This window comes from Prosopis cineraria, unplaced genomic scaffold, assembly GCF_029017545.1.
Source record: "Prosopis cineraria cultivar Desert tree isolate PC_DT_omini unplaced genomic scaffold, ASM2901754v1 PC11, whole genome shotgun sequence".
Taxonomy (NCBI): domain Eukaryota; kingdom Viridiplantae; phylum Streptophyta; class Magnoliopsida; order Fabales; family Fabaceae; genus Prosopis; species Prosopis cineraria.
In genome coordinates this window covers 6,333,132-6,349,416 of record NW_026555342.1, presented here as the reverse complement: position 1 = coordinate 6,349,416, position 16,285 = coordinate 6,333,132, and the positions used below count along the sequence as shown (strand labels likewise).

The window sequence follows — 16,285 nt, the reverse complement described above, 5'->3', positions numbered from 1 at the left end:
TTGGTGTTTCAAGCATAGAACTGTCTTCTTCTCTTTGCATTTACAAAACGCACTACAAAACTATATTGTTGCTGAACTACACTACCAAAGACAGGATCATCATCATCTTTTTTAATGCATTCGAAAGACAATCATCTTCGGAATGCATGTTAAAAAGAAATTAGAGTGAAAATTCTCAAGAAACGACCAAAATTCTTCTTCTAGAGAGTAAGAGTTCATATTACCTTTGCATGTTGGAATAATTTTTTGTTGGGGGGTGGAATCTTTTTAGTTGAGAGTTCACGCCAAGCAAGCCATGCAGCACTGAAACTTAGCGGAGCAGAGGGAATTTGAGCCGGAGTTGACAACGGCGAGGGAGGTGATAAAAAAAAAACATTTCGATTAGGCATTGAATTAGGGCATCATCGATAGGTGTCTCATCACTCCATTGAGCTAGTTTGGTTTGTTGGAATATTATTTATGAATTAGCATTAATTAATAAGCCCAATAAATTAGTCCTTATGATTTTGTGTGGACCGTGATAGGTGGACCACACAAGTGAACCCAATGGGCAGAGGCCCAACCCACAACCCAGTAGCCGTCAGTTATTTCCTATCTCTTAACTCGACTGAGTCAGAGATAATAGATAATATAATTATTTAATTATATTAATAAGGTGGTTACTGATCTGATCTATATAAGACGATTAGTCGGTAACCACAAAGACACGACTCATTTCTTCTACTTCCATTATCTCTGAACTCTCTGAAGGCTCTGGGGACCTGAGGGTTGTGTACCTGCCTATACTCGAGGTAATCGAAATTTCTCTAACACTCATGAATTCTTCAGGTACGCATGAATTACTTTATTCTATCATATTTTATTATATATATGAATTGAGATATTCAGATTCAACATGGTTTCCTTGGCTGGTGAAGCTGAGTCCACGCCACGGCTTCCGTGGTAATCGGCGGCGTCGATTCCGACGGGGTTGCAAGCAGTCAGTGAGTGAGAAGTTACGTTAGGCTAACTGGCTAGATAGTGTGATTGCTGATGCAACAGATGTCCTCTTTGAGTAACGTGGCATTACGACAGCGGCAAGATTAATCTAACGGCTGAATTTTGAAGCTGCATCACTCTTGTTCTTTTTTCACAGAAGCAGAGAAGGAATCCGAATCCCTCAGGGCATATGAGCATATCACTCCGTAGTCTCCAACTCCAACGGACTATTCAAGGAGGAATCCTGTATTGAAGAAAAGGCTTCTCCTTTCTTTCCAGTGTTCTACTTGTGACCGCACTGAAAGAGAAGCAGATTTGGTCTTCGACTTCGACCCCACCAGACAGTACAAACCAACAGAGCTGCGCAGGTTTGGTTTTCGATTTTCTGAACTATAGTTTGAATCATCGATTGTTCTTCTAATTGGTTATTCTGGTTTGATGCTTTTCTTATCTTTTCGATGGTTGCATTTCACTGCGAAAAGAAAAAACAATAATAAATAAGATAAAATAACATTGTTACTCTGCACGCCTTTGTTGGGATGCACGAGTCGAGATGAAACTAGTGAAGAGGGCAAGAGAATGCAAAAGCACTAGAAGAATCTGTTTATCGGTGTTGTCTGTGTTCTTGGTCTATTTCTGACCATTTTGTTTTAACTCCTCCTCCTCCTCGTCTTTTCTGAAAACCTTTTTTGCTCTTTCCTTCCGACATTATTTCTTGTCATATCCACTGCTAGTTTTAATTTTTCTTTGTTATAAATAATGCTCAATCCGATCCCATCTAGTGGGATAAAGGCTTGTTGTTGTTGTTGTTGTTTTGTTTTATTGTATAAATAATGCTCAATAACTAACACATTTGGAGAGAATTTAGAGTGGCAGTGCTTTCTTCAATTAGATTGCTTTGGTTGGTATTTTGTAGCCCTTTGGTGACATGGTGACATTTCTCGTCTGCTAGTCTTATATATGAAGAATTGCTTGCTGATTTAGGTTTGAATTACTGCTAATAAGCTTATTTTGGGACTTCTGGGTATTTGAAATCTAACCTACAGTTCTGTGCTTTTTAGGTTTCATCTTTTTTTGCAATGGCTGCTTCCTCCACTCTTTTCTCCTGCACGGTGCACAAAGAGACACTTGCTCTGAATATATCAGAACGCACTAAAGATTTATTATGTTGCCATTGGAAAATGTCATACAAGCCGTCCAATCATTTGAAGCTAATATCACAAAGAAACCACATCCACTGTCAGGCTCTGAAAATTGAACACCCATCATCCTTGTCAGTGGGGCAGAAATTTCATCTTGATGATGTTATTGAAGCACAACAGTTTGACAGAGATACTCTGAATGCCATATTTCAAGTTGCACGAGAGATGGAAAACATTGAAAAGAATGCACCTGGTAGCCAACTTTTAAAGGGTTATCTTATGGCAACCCTATTTTATGAGCCCTCTACTAGAACCAGACTTTCATTTGAGTCTGCCATGAAAAGATTAGGTGGTGAGGTTTTAACAACTGAAAATGCAAGAGAGTTTTCATCAGCAGCCAAAGGAGAGACATTAGAAGGTGAAGTTTGTACTTCAGATTTCAAGTTCCTCATGGATGCTTTTTCTGAAGGTTCTCAAATATTTGCTTGTAGATTCAATAAGAACAGTTGAGGGTTACTCTGATATAATTGTGATGAGGCACTTTGAAAGTGGTGCTGCCAGAAGAGCTGCTGCTACAGCCAGCATTCCTATAATTAATGCGGGGGATGGTCCTGGGCAGCATCCCACCCAGGTAGGCCTGCATTTGGCAGGGTATAGGATACTGCAACAAATTTATGCTTCAAAAAGAATGTCATATAGGCTGGACAAATGATAGATTGTTCTGCTTGAAAAACCAATTCAGGCTACTAGATTTTTTTTATTCCTTTTCATAGTTTCATTCTTCTATTTCTCCAAAGGGCTTTGCTTAGTAACATGAAGATTGACCCAACACCGGCAATATAACTAGCTCTTTCCTTGAAGGTCAAAATCTGAGTCTTTAGTTTTAATCGTAGGAGTAGGAGCAGCATCGATTTATCTGTAGGAAGAAATTAATTTAGTATGAGGGAATTTTACGGCCCTTGCTGGGGAATGACCAAGGTTTGCATGGCAGATATTGTACTTGTGACATTGATTTAGGGAACTTTCCATTTTGCTTAAAACTTTCCACTTTACTCTTTCTTCTACAGGTCTTGTATATATATTGATTAATATATAACCCTCAGATTGTAACTAATTGTCACTTTGGGGTATGTCTTGGGTGAATCTTGTGTTTTTAGATCCATTATGAATTATATATTATGGGCTTCCTATTTACAGTGTTTCAATTACCTTTTAGTTATTCTTCCAAAGATGATTCTACATGTTGTGAACCAAGGAATAACACCAAGAAGCAATTTCCCTTTTCACAGCTTTTTATGCTATTTTCATAGTTATTCGAGGGTATATTTAATGTGATGTCTTGTGTTGTGTTGTGGTTGATGGTATAAATGAAGTGCTATGCTGTATGGACATTGGCATGAATTAAAATGTTTTGTTGAGTTTGAAACATGTGATTGGCACGACGCAACTTCGTTTTTGAAGTATTGCTTCATAACGTATGAGAAGCTGAGATCAAATTTTAGTTCCTTTTCAAACTACTCAGGCACTTCTGGATGTTTACACCATTGATAGAGAGATAGGAAAACTCGATGGAATAAAAGTTGGGCTTGTGGGAGACCTTGCTAATGGAAGGACAGTTCGCTCACTTGCATACTTGCTTGCCAAGTACAATGATGTGAAAATTTATTTTGTCTCTCCTGATGTAGTTAAAATGAAGGTAAATTGTTTATCATGCTTTGATTTTTGATTCAGCACAAATAATATTTAGAGAAGTTGCTAACATAGTTGTTTCTTTGATTTTTGAGCCAATGAACATTTTCGGATCCCCAAAAAGATTTCCCTTTTTCAATCCTTCAAAGAGTATTTCACCATTAATAGAGTATTTTTCACTTTCACATAAAGCTTTACTATAGAGATAGATGACGTAGTCTAATGAGAAAGTTGATATGGTTGTTAAATTCCCAACTGTCATTGAAACGTGTCATGGCAAAGCACAGTTCCACTTAAATTAGTCATAACATGCTGTTTCGGTGATCTGTCATGGCATCTGGCCATTTAACAGTCATACCAGCTACACGTTGAACCATGCCATGCATTTCTTTAGATTGTCTGTATATTGAAGATGCCATACTCAGGAGAGGTGAAATAAGACATTCAAAACTTTGGAGGATCAAATTGAAACAAACTTCATTTTTAGAGGCCAAAAAATGTTAATTCACTCTTACATGTTCTTCTGCAGGACGATATAAAAAGCTATTTGACATCAATGGGAGTGGAGTGGGAAGAAAGTTCTGATTTGATGGAAGTGGCTTCTGAGTGTGATGTGGTCTATCAAACTCGTATTCAAAAAGAGAGATTTGGTGAGAGGATTGACCTCTATGAAGAGGCTAGAGGCAAGTACATTATAAATAAGGATGTTCTCGGAGTAATGAAGAAGCATGCGGTGGTGATGCACCCTCTTCCAAGACTTGATGAAGTAAGCATGCTCTAATAAATGTTGATTCTGAGTTCTGATCATGCCATTTTTTAAGGACCTAAACAGTATTTCAATATTTTTGTGTTCAAATGTTTGCTAGCAAACACTTACTGAACTTCAGTTTAATCAGCCTTGTCCTTTACTCAATGGATTCTGATTTCATTCATGCAGATCACCGCGGATGTTGATTCTGATCCCAGAGCTGCTTACTTCAGGCAGGCCAAAAATGGTCTGTATATTCGGATGGCCCTTTTAAAACTCTTGCTTGTTGGGTGGTAAGGAACCTTTCGTTTTATCTTCAAAACGAATCACGATACTGCTATCAGTATCACAGTTAAACTAGTTTGCTTTCAAGTCTCCCTTGTGGTTTCTTGAATTTGATGTGTCTCTTGTTTTTTGGCTGCACCATCCGCAATCTGTCGTTTACTAAGCATGCTAACTAAAAGGTGTCAAAGAGGGGAGCAATGAACTGGTGAATAAATCCAACTTAAACTCCGAGTTCATGGTGGCTAAAAAGTTACTTCCTTTCTTCAAAGTATTCAATTATTATTATTATTTTATTTCATCGCACCTTGGAAAATCTAGGATATTATCACTATTCATCCAGACTAATCTGGACCCACACTGGGACTGTTTTTACCAATAGCAGCATCACATATACCTTGGGGATGCTTTGAATATATTTTATATTTAACGTGACTGTATGTCGTAGGACTTTAATTTGAGATTTAGGATAAGTTGATTCGACTCCTTGACAAGTTGAACCAAACACTCCTCGGTCGTATGTTCAATTATTGTCCCTCTAGTCTAAGTTAGTCTCTTTGCTTATTATATAGGTTTTGACAATGCACATCTGTCGTCTTGGAGAACTTAAACATCAAACTATACAACTTGCATTTGGTGATGTTTTTCTAATTCTAAATTTTATTTTTTGGGTCTATTTTTAAAAATTTGAGGTTTATCATTGAAATTTTAATGGAGTTTAGTAGATTTTAACAGAAATTGATGGATGTCTAAAGTCAGAAATAAACGACTAGGAAATTGTGGGAGTTAAATCACGAAATTCTCTAAATTATGAAGAAAAGTTAAAAATAAAAACTGCCTAAAAAATAAAAATTTATAATAGTATAGCCTATTGTCAATGAATATTTTGTTTTTATTAATAGAATGAATTAGAAGAGAATAATTTTTAGGAGCATTGCCTGTCAAGTGTTTTGGTGAATTGCTCATCTCATAATCTCATTCTCAATTTCTCCTTGATATTTGACAATATTCAATGAATTGAATTAAGGGTGTTCAAAATCGATCCAAACTGAAAGGATCGATCCAAACCAATCCAAACCGACAAAAACCGATCAAAATCGAATAACAATCAGGTCTGCTTCAGTTTTTATGATATAAAAATCAATTGGTTTGGTTCAAGTTCAGTTTTGAGTACTAGAAACCGAACCAAACTTGATTAAAAAAATTTTATTTATTTATTTGTAAAATATATAACCATTTATCTACAAGAAGCATTTTGTTTTGAATTTTTTATAGTAATAAATAAACATTTTTAAAATACTTGAATAAAAATGCATAATATTAAGTAATTATAATAATCATGCTATGATCATCATTTAATTATTTACAACCTAAAAGCCTTAGCATTCAATTTATCTACAAGAAACATTTTGTTTTGAATTTTGTAGAATAAGTTTTTCATTATTTATTAAAATATAAATACATAGATAAATATTTTCAAAGGATTTTAATGAAAATACATAATATTAAATAATTTTAATCTTAAAAACTTATATCAATTTTTATGATTAATTATTATTATCACATTGAAATTTTATTATATTTTTATACCTCTATTTATGAAAAAAAGGAGTCAAAAAGAATTAAATTTAATTTTAGTACATAGCACCATTATGAAGATGGAGAAAAGGAAAAAAAATTAAACAAGTGCATTAAAACTTGATCAAGATCTTAATTAAACCAAACCAAACCGAAAATAAAATCGAACTTCATAAAAATCAATCAGGTCTCAATTATTAGTAAATTAAATGGTTCAGTTCGGTTTGATTTTTACCCAAAATTAAACCGAACCGAATCTATGAATACCCCTAAATTTAACTGTGAAAAATGAGATATGAGGCATTCAGGCTGGCGTTGACTCCCTATAGAGAGCACGAATGTCAGAAATGAAAAACAATACAATGATAGGAGTAGACTACCCTGCTACTGCTAGGCATGATTTGTGCATTTTTATTTTTTAAATGCCTATTTTGGATGAATTCAAGTCCAATATACAGTATTAGTTTACACTCATGTACCTTGTGACAAGTCCATGCTAGATTTGCTCGTTTCATATTTGAAAAAATTAATTGCTTGGTCTTATAATTTTAATTAAATTATAACTCAATTTTTAAATTGTCACATTATAATTTAGTTCTTATAATTTTAACTTAGTTATAATTCAGTGATTAAATTTTATCCTTATAATTTTAACTTAGTTATAATTTAATAATTAAATTTTAACTCCTGTAATTTAATCCTTATAAATTTAACCATTTAAATATTAATTTTTATATTTTAAAAAATAAAATTATAAATATTAAAATTATATTAAAATTTTAGTTTTTATAATTTTTATAAATATTAAAAGGGTTTAGTAATTTAAAATATTATTTTTAAATTTTAACATAATTTTAATATTTATAAATTTATTTTTTAAAATACAGGGTGCAATATTTTAATTGATTAAAACTATAAGAATTGAATTGTAAAAGTCAAAATTTAATGATTGAATTATAATCAAGTTAAAACTATAAGAATCAAGTTATAATATGTCAAAATTTAAAGGCTAGTCAAAATTTCAAATCTTTAATGATTAATTTTTGCTTTTTATTTCTTTGAAAAATTGGAAAACTATCTTTATGAAAACTAATTTTTTTTATTTCTTATTATTTTTTAAATAAACTAAATGATGGTAATTTCATTACTTTTCAAGAATTTTAATGCCATATTTTTACTTTCTCATTCAAACAATCTCGAGAAAGCTAAAGGGCATTTTATTTTTGAGACCCGAGAGAAAATTGTAGAACAACATAGTAACATGTAATTTTTGAAATCAGTGCACTTTTGCTTTTTTTTTTTTTTTTTGGGTTTGTGATGGTCAATGTTGGGTTAAAATAAGTCTCAACCATGCATCAACAGTTGGCTGCATGTTGACGGTTAAAACAATATTTTATTTGTTTTAAAAGGCTGTTTACTATATTGTGTCATAATTTTTTAAAATGTTCATACCTCCTTCAAAAATACTTTAAAGTGATATTTTGGATTCATGGATTTGGATTTTGTTTTTTAATTTAAATTATCATATTTAAAATTTTTTATTTGAATAGTATAAAATTTTCAGGAGGTGAGAGGGTGGGGAGAGAGAGCTAAAGTTCGAAGCAAAAATAAAAGATTTAAAATAATAAAGTTGCCTTTATTTTTCAATTGATGCAAGATGAGAAGAGAAATATGAGATGAAATGAGTGTGATAAAGGTATAACAATGAAAATGTTAAGAGATTTAGAAGGTTACGGTAACTAAAATTTCAAATAATCAAGATATAAAAAAAATAAAAAATTATAACTAAATTATAATAAAAAATAAATTTGAATTTATTAATTCTACTGAAACTTAAATCCTTGTTAATTTAAACGTAACGTAAAGTTAAAAATACGCTTTGAGCCTTGACTTAATCTGAATCCTCTTTTCAATACATTTCTACTAAAATTAGAGCAGGCCTGAATATAACTAACTAAAATTAATAGAGGATAATGTTAATGTTTTCTCAGAAATCCTTACAATAATATCCTTGTTTAGTGCGGATAAGTATTTTTAATTGAAATAAAAGTAAAAATGGAAGTGAAAGTGAGGGTGGAAATAGAGCTTAAGAGTATATTTGAAATACGGATGCAAATGAGATAAAAAAAATTGTATCCAGTAAATGCATTTATGTTTTGAAAAGACCAAAATACTCATATGTTTTTTAAGTAGACGCGAAACAAAAACGAGAGACCTCAACATTTTTTCTTCTATTTAAAGTAGTAATTATTTGTGCCAGAAACCTTACAAAAGCGAAACGTTGTTGCCGGAAAAAAGGATAGCCAAACATTATTATCAAATATGGGGCAACACAAAAGTACAAATTATAATTGAGAATCATTAAATTAAACTTTTCTTCATTTCGAAAGATTTAATAATTTATTATACCTTCATATGTCTTCTTTCATTTATTCTTATCCACTATACTGCATATAATGATGCAATTTCGAAAGGAATAGATCGATGTGTTGTGTACAACATAAAATTGAAGAACATGTTCTCAAATAATTGGAAAACCTTATCCAAAATAGCACCTTTACCAGGGGTAGATCTTGCATGTGTAGAAGAAAATTATTGAATGGGGTTTTTAATCATTCAATTAATTTCACCCTAGGCGCTCCCATTCTTATAGCGTTTTTAATATGCACAATTAAATAAAATAGAGTTAAAAACAAGAAAGAGTCTCACAAGTAGTTAAAGATTCAGATCTCTTTAAAATTGTTCCAGGTCTTGCTTAGGGGACATTCATTTCAAACAATTTTAGAAGTTTGATGAAAATAGTGTATCTACAGATAACACTATGGAGTGAATGCAATATTCCAAAATAAATAACACTATTTTGCATTAAACCAAATGGATACAAATATCCAGTATTTATACAAACGAATTTGAGGCAAAATACAACAATACCCCCAATAACTAATAACAAACTAAATTAACAAATAATATGAGATCATTACATATCTTCAACACTCCCTCTCAAGTTCAATCTATACAAATCTATAGTTTGCAACTTGCTGAGAAATCTATCATGTAATTTCTTTCCCAATGCTTTAGTTAGAACATCAGCCTCCTGTTCTGCTGAACGAACATGGTGTAAAGAAATAATCTTCTGCTATAATTTCTCTCTAACAAAATGACAATCCACCTTTATATGTTTTGTCTTTTCATGAAAAACATGATTATTTGCAATATGAATGGTAACCTTACTGTCACAATATACCTTTATTGGCCCTATATTCTGAAAACCCAGATCCTTCATTACCCCTAAAACCTAGATAACCTCTGAAACAGCAACACTAAGTGCTCTATATTCAGCTTCAGCCGATGACTTAGAGAAAATTTCTTGCTTCTTTGCCTTCCAGGAGATTAAGGAGTCTCCTATTTTCAGTAAATAGTCAGAAATTGACCTCCTTGTAGTATGACACGCTGCCCAATCTAAGTCACAGAAGCACCTCAATGTTGTACTGTGTCTCGAGCTTAGAAGTATTCTAAGTCCTGGGTTATTCTTCAAATATCTCAGCACATTCTTTGCAGCTGCCATGTGAACCTTTGTTGGAGTTTGCATGAATTGGCTCAAACTCTGGACAAAGAAAGAAATGTCAGGACGAGTCATTGTTAAGTATATTAACTTACCAATGAGTCTCCTATACTCCCCAGGGTCTTTCAACAGCTCTTCCTTCTTGTTTCTTCCCTCCTCGTATGCAGTGAGCCTCAAATTAGAGGCCATAGGTATTGTCAGTGGCCTACAGCCGCTCATTCTTGTCTCAAACAACAAGTCTAAAACATACTTTCTTTGCTTCATGACAATACCCCTTTTAGAACATGCCACTTCAATTCTTAGGAAATACTTTAACAGACCAAGATCCTTTATCTTGAATTTACTGTGTAAAAACTCTTTAGTTTCCTTAATCCCAGATTTAAAACTCCCAGTGATTAAGAGATCATCAACATACACAAGGATCAAAATAATGCCATCATCAAAATGCTTAGAAAACGGTGAGTAATCATGCATGCTTTGATTGTAACCACCTAATTTCAGTGCCTATGTTAGTTTATGGTTCCATTGCCTAGAAGTTTGTTTTAATCCATACAAGGATTTATTAAGTTTACAAACTTTAGTCTCCCCCTTATTAAGAAAACCCTATGGGATAGTCATATAAACTTCTTCATTAAGATCACCCTGTAAAAAAGCATTAAAGACATCCATTTGATTCAGAGACCAATTATATTGAATGGCCAAAGAGAGTACAATTCTAAAAGTCACCATTTTTACCACAAGGGAAAAAGTCTCTTGATAGTCTATCCCCTCCCTTTGGCTAAATCCTTTTGCTATCAATCTAGCCTTATACCTTTCTATACTCCCATCAGCTCTATGCTTGATCTTATAGACCCACCTAGAACCTATAGGTCTTTTACCCTTAGGTAAATCTACTATAGTCCAGGTTTTATTTTCTTCCAGGGCCCTAAGTTTATTGTTCATAGCTTCCACCCATTTCTTATTTTGTATAGCTTCTTCATAATTCCTGAGCTCAGTGTTAGCATCAAGGGATAACAAGAAGCATTTATGTGATGGAGAGATATAATCATAAGATATATGAGATTGAATAGGATATTTAACTTTAGAAACAGTAGCAGAACATATGTAATCTTTGGTCCATATAGGAGGCCTTCTCTCCCTGACCGATCTTATTCTATCTTGTTCTAAAGTAGGCTGTTCAATCAAGTTGTCTTCTGAAATATTATGTGGTTCTCCTAAATCATTATTATCTGAATATTTTTCTGTAATGGGCTGAATAGTTCGAGAATTACCATGCATTTTTTGAACTTGCAATAAATCAAAATCATGCCAAAACACATTGTCAAATGACTGCTTTGCCTCACTTTGTATAAAATTTCCATCATCTTTAAAGGAAACTTGTTCTCAATGAACTTAACATGCCTGAAAACAAAAAGGCGCTTACTCTGTAAATTTAGCAAAATAAATCCCTTTTGACCCTTTGGATATCCCAGAAAAACACATGGTTCAGATCTAGATTGAAACTTGTCATTAACAGTTAAATTTGTAGAAAATGCCAATGAACTGAAAATTCTTATATTGGTAAAATCAGGAGTTTTCTAATAAATGATTTCATAGAGGGTTTTAACCTATAAGATCTTAGATGGCATTCTATTTATCAGATATGCAGCCATCTAAACGCATTCCCCCTAATACTAAATTGGCAAAGCTGATTGTGAAATAAGACATCTTGAGACTTGTAAAAGACTCCTATGTTTCCTCTTTACAACCCCATTCTGCTCTGGTGTATAAGGACAAGTAGTTTCATGTAACATCCTTTTACTTTCAAGGAAAATTCATAGTTCACTATTAATGAATTCCTTTCCATTATCTGTCCTAATTCTTTTAATGTGAATAGGAAATTGATTTAAGACATATGCAACAAAATTTTTAATACAGCCAATAGTCTCATGCTTATGTCTCAACAAAAACAGCCAAGTAGCTCTAGAAAAATCATCTACAACAGTAAGGAAGTATTGATGTCCTTGATGTGTCGGCACCCTATAAAGTCCCCACACATCCATATGTAACAACTTAAAATAGAATGAGGTTTTAATTGAACTAGAAGGGAAAGAGAATTTGGTTTGTTTATACTGAATACAAGTATCACAAAATTTATTATTCAGATGAGAATCATCTCTTAGCAAATGTAAATGTCTCATTACAGGAAAGGAAAGATGGCTCAGTCTGTAGTGCTATAGCCATTCATCAATCAAGTCATTGGTAACAACATTTTCAGTAGCATTAGTAGCATGGTTATCAATATTTAGAAAATATAAACCCTCTTTCAGCTTACCGATCGCTTTCATCCTGCCACCCTGAAGGTCCTACACCAAACAGAGGTTAGGAAAGAAAGCAACAAAACAATTTTCTTCCTTTGTTAGCCTAGGAATAGAGATTAAATTAAAACATAATTCGGGTGCATATAAGACGCCTTTTAATGTTATTCCTTCTATGGAAACATTTCCTATATGAGTAATTGGGACTCTCTGGCTATTGGGTATTTTAATATGTTTTATAGGACTTGAATATTCTTTATAGCAATCTAAAAATCCCAAGTCACTCACCATATGAGTAGTAGCACCAGAATCTAAAATCCAATGAATTTTAGGCCTAAAAAAGGAAGAATCACGTAAAGCTATACCAGTAAGGGTGTGCACATTAGGCTCCAAATCCTTCTTTAGCAATTGAAGAATCTGTTAGTACTATTCTTAAGTGAAGGTGGGTGCTACAATTTGCTCCCCATCATCTGCACCATTAGCAGCTTCAACCTTCTTCTGGGCTGAAGGCATTTAGTTTTATTTCCTCGAAAATTCTCAGGAAATCCTATGATTTCAAAGCAGTTCTCCTTAGTATGTCCTCGTTTGTGACAGTGGGTACATTTCAAGGAGGGATTTCCACGTCCTTGATTACCACGTCCTTGCCCTTTACCCACAACCATGGCATTGCCTTCAATCAGTGGAGGCTAATTTACTTCAACTATATTCTTTTGTGCTTTATCTTCCATAATCATGCTATAAGCTTGATTCACCATTGGTAGTGGAGTCATTAAGAGGATATGTGATTTGGCCTGGCTATAGGAATCACTAAGCCCCATCAGAAATTGCAGTAAACATTGATGCTGCATTACATTAGCATATACTTTCGAGGCTTCACACTTACAGGAAGGTATCACGACTAAAGCAGATTGTTCCTCCCAGAGCTCCTTAAGCTTGGTAAAGTAACTAGAAATCAAAAAAGATGACTGGGTAAGAGAATTAATCTCTTAGTGAATGGAGAAAATGCATGAACATGTAACCTTATCGAATCGTTCCTTAAAGTCAATCCATACGAGATGTGCGCTCTGAGAGAAGGCAATTCCACTAGCTATTTCTTTCGAGACAGAACTTAGCAGCCAAGACAGCACAACAGTGTTACACCGTTCCCACTAGTTGTGTAGAGAAGGATCTTGCAATTCTTTCGAGCAAGATCCATCGACTATGCCCAATTTGTGTCTGCCAAGAAGGGCGATCCGCATCCCATGACTCCAGACAGGGTAGTTCTCTGGTCTGGTGAGCACGTGTGGAACGAGCGCCATCGCCTGAGTGTTTAAAGGATGTAAATAGAGCGGATGGATAAAGTTGATCATTGCAGCCACCGAGCTATCTTTTAAGTTGTCGTTCTTCTCATAATTCCATATCCTCTCAGATTTTTGGCTTTGTGAGAGATAAGTAGGGTTTAGAGAAGACGAGAGAAGAGGACGAGCGATTCTCGAAGATGATAGATTATACAAGGAACGCTACAATTGAGCTACAGGGAAAAGACACGGTGCGTCTAAATATTGGGCTTCTGTGCTTATTCACTTCTTGAAGTCACAGCCTAATTCTTGATAAACCGGTAAAAACTGAAAGACGCATCCAAAGAACAAGAATTGGCACAAGTTTTAGCTCTAGATACCATGATGAAAATAATGTATCTACAGATAACACTATAGAGTGAATGCAATATTTCAAAATGAATAACACTATTTTGCATTAAACTAAATAGATACAAATATCCAGTATTTATACAAATGAATTCCAGGCAAAATACAACAATACCCCCAATAACTAATAACAAATTAAATCAACAAATAATATAAGACCGTTACATATCTTTAACAAAGTTAAATTTCATATTTAGAATCAAATATTTAAAATTCATGCATTTAAAATTTTAAAAGAAAATGAGAGACAAATTGAAATTTAAAGTGAAAACAAAAGACGATGAGTGACAAGTTTATTCTATTATTCAACCGCTGAGAAACAAAAATGCAAGATGAGGGAAGAAAGACAAAGGCACTAACCACAAAAAATGTAAAAAGAATTTAAAATTATAAAAAAATATAATGAGAAATGGTTGGGTTCATAAAATTTCATGTATTTAAATAAGGAAATTGTCTCAAATTTAAATAATCCAAACACAACGTTAGCTTATTATCAATTAAGATTAAGAGTATCTTTCTTTTCTATCATATTTAATGAAGGGTGAATTTCATCCAACGACCATAGGTGTGATATACTTTCAAATCAAGCTCAGCACAATTTAACATTTCACTGTAGGATGTTAGGCATGAGTTGAAATAAAATTTTAAAATAAGATGACCAAAATATCTCTCTTTCAATGTTTTGCAATGTAACAAGACATCTGAAGAAATTAACAAGTGAAACATTTAACAAGCAATGTAGTTTGATTAACAATAAAAGTCCATGTGGTGAAATGAATTTGTTACTCATTAAATAATTATTATAACTTATAAAATCAATTACATTACTTGTTACATCCAATACATTACAACTAGCGACAAAGTCAGGACCCTAGCTCAGGAGGCTATGGCATAATTTAAAATATTAATATTCTAAAAAAAATAAAAAGTTAATAATTCAAAAATAACTATACACATTACAAGAACAGAGGTGAAAATAATCTCTAAAGTATAATATTTTTTGACTTTATATTCTAAAATCATTGAGCAAGAAATAAAAAGTAAATAATTATAAAAATCATTGAGGTTTTATAAAGGTAATATTAATGTTTTGTGTATAGCAAGAGTTTAATATTTTGGGTTAGAATTTATTATGCTTTAACTAAATTATCATGGATTTGGAAAATTTGTATTTGATCATTTTGTTCAAAAATTTTATTTCAATTCAGGTTCAACATCTTACATTAAAATTTCATATTGTAGTAGGTTTTATTTAAAAATATGTCACATTTATGATTTTTAGACAAAATTCTCCCTTTAATAAAAAGGGAAATGTATTTCGTGCGTAGGATTCGTGTATGCTAAAATTTTACTTATTTCTTTCAAGACCACCAAATAAGACCTTTTATTCTAAATTATAAAGAATAGCATATCATCAAACTTTTTTCAAGACTTTGAATCAAGAACATTACTACTCTCTCCCGTATTCAGTATAACCCGTTTTAGAAGAATTATTATTTGATTATTAATATAAATCACATGAATGCCTATTAGTTAACATTTTCTTTATTTTATCCTAGAAAATTATTAAATGACAGTAATTTAATTCTAATATGGTGTTTTAATATAGCTATTTAACTGTTGTCTCCCCCCCCTCCCCCCATTCATTCAAATAGGTCCAATTTGATTTTAATCCCTATCATGGTTAGTTTCATCAACAATTTTTTTAAAATAATAATTATTGACAACAAAAGTAATCATAAAAATTGATAGTGTCAAGATTAGAAGAATAAAAATATATTTTTATAAAATTACATGATCAAATTAAAATCATTTATAAAGTTAGAAGATAAAAACTTACGCTTTAACCTAAAATATATTAATTTCTTATAACATTTGATGGTCATATAAGAGAAAATGACAATAAAATTATATCAAAATATATAAATGACAATTAGGTCACTTTAAATGTCATAATTCCTTTGAAATTTCTGAATATTTTTTTGGCATTAACAATTTTAGATTAAATAATTGAATTATCTCTTATTTAGAATAAAAAAATAATGGATTTATGTGGGAACTTATAATTTTTTGTTTAATTTTTATAATTTATAGAATAAAATTTGTGATTGCTGAAATAACATTTATACTTGGTCATTTTTTGAACTTAGACTTCAATAATAATGAAAAAATCATATAAAAAGTTGTGACTTCTTATTTAATTCTTACAACTCACATAATAAAATTTGTTATTGATTGTTTTTAAAACTTAGACTTCAATAATAAAAGATATTTCAAGTGAGAAGTTGTGATTTTTGTCCAGTTTTTGCAATTCACAAAATTAA

At 32.3% G+C, this 16,285-nt stretch overlaps 2 protein-coding genes across 2 annotated transcripts; one reads left to right on the top strand and one right to left on the bottom strand.

Annotated features, from left to right (window-relative positions):
- The first annotated feature begins 932 nt into the window (after positions 1 to 932).
- Positions 933 to 5,346, top strand: LOC129284834 (aspartate carbamoyltransferase 3, chloroplastic). Its single transcript, XM_054920319.1, has 6 exons — positions 933 to 1,346; positions 2,040 to 2,538; positions 2,612 to 2,751; positions 3,643 to 3,816; positions 4,339 to 4,575; positions 4,747 to 5,346. The coding sequence occupies exons 2-6, from the start codon at positions 2,058 to 2,060 to the stop codon at positions 4,852 to 4,854; spliced, it is 1,140 nt and encodes a 379-aa protein (XP_054776294.1). The 5' UTR covers positions 933 to 1,346; positions 2,040 to 2,057; the 3' UTR covers positions 4,855 to 5,346.
- Positions 5,347 to 9,712: 4,366 nt separating this feature from the next.
- LOC129286049 (uncharacterized mitochondrial protein AtMg00810-like) lies at positions 9,713 to 10,453 on the bottom strand. Its single transcript, XM_054922090.1, has one exon. The coding sequence runs from the start codon at positions 10,451 to 10,453 to the stop codon at positions 9,713 to 9,715; it is 741 nt and encodes a 246-aa protein (XP_054778065.1).
- Between the last annotated feature and the right edge of the window lie 5,832 nt (positions 10,454 to 16,285).

Coding starts and splice junctions, on each gene's coding strand:
- LOC129284834 (XM_054920319.1), top strand. CDS start 2,058: ATGGCTGCTTCCTCCACTCTTTTCTCCTGCACGGTGCACAAAGAGACA. Junction 3,817..4,338: donor CTGATGTAGTTAAAATGAAG/GTAAATTGTTTA, acceptor GTTCTTCTGCAG/GACGATATAAAAAGCTATTT. Junction 4,576..4,746: donor CTCTTCCAAGACTTGATGAA/GTAAGCATGCTC, acceptor TCATTCATGCAG/ATCACCGCGGATGTTGATTC.
- LOC129286049 (XM_054922090.1), bottom strand. CDS start 10,453: ATGCATGATTACTCACCGTTTTCTAAGCATTTTGATGATGGCATTATT.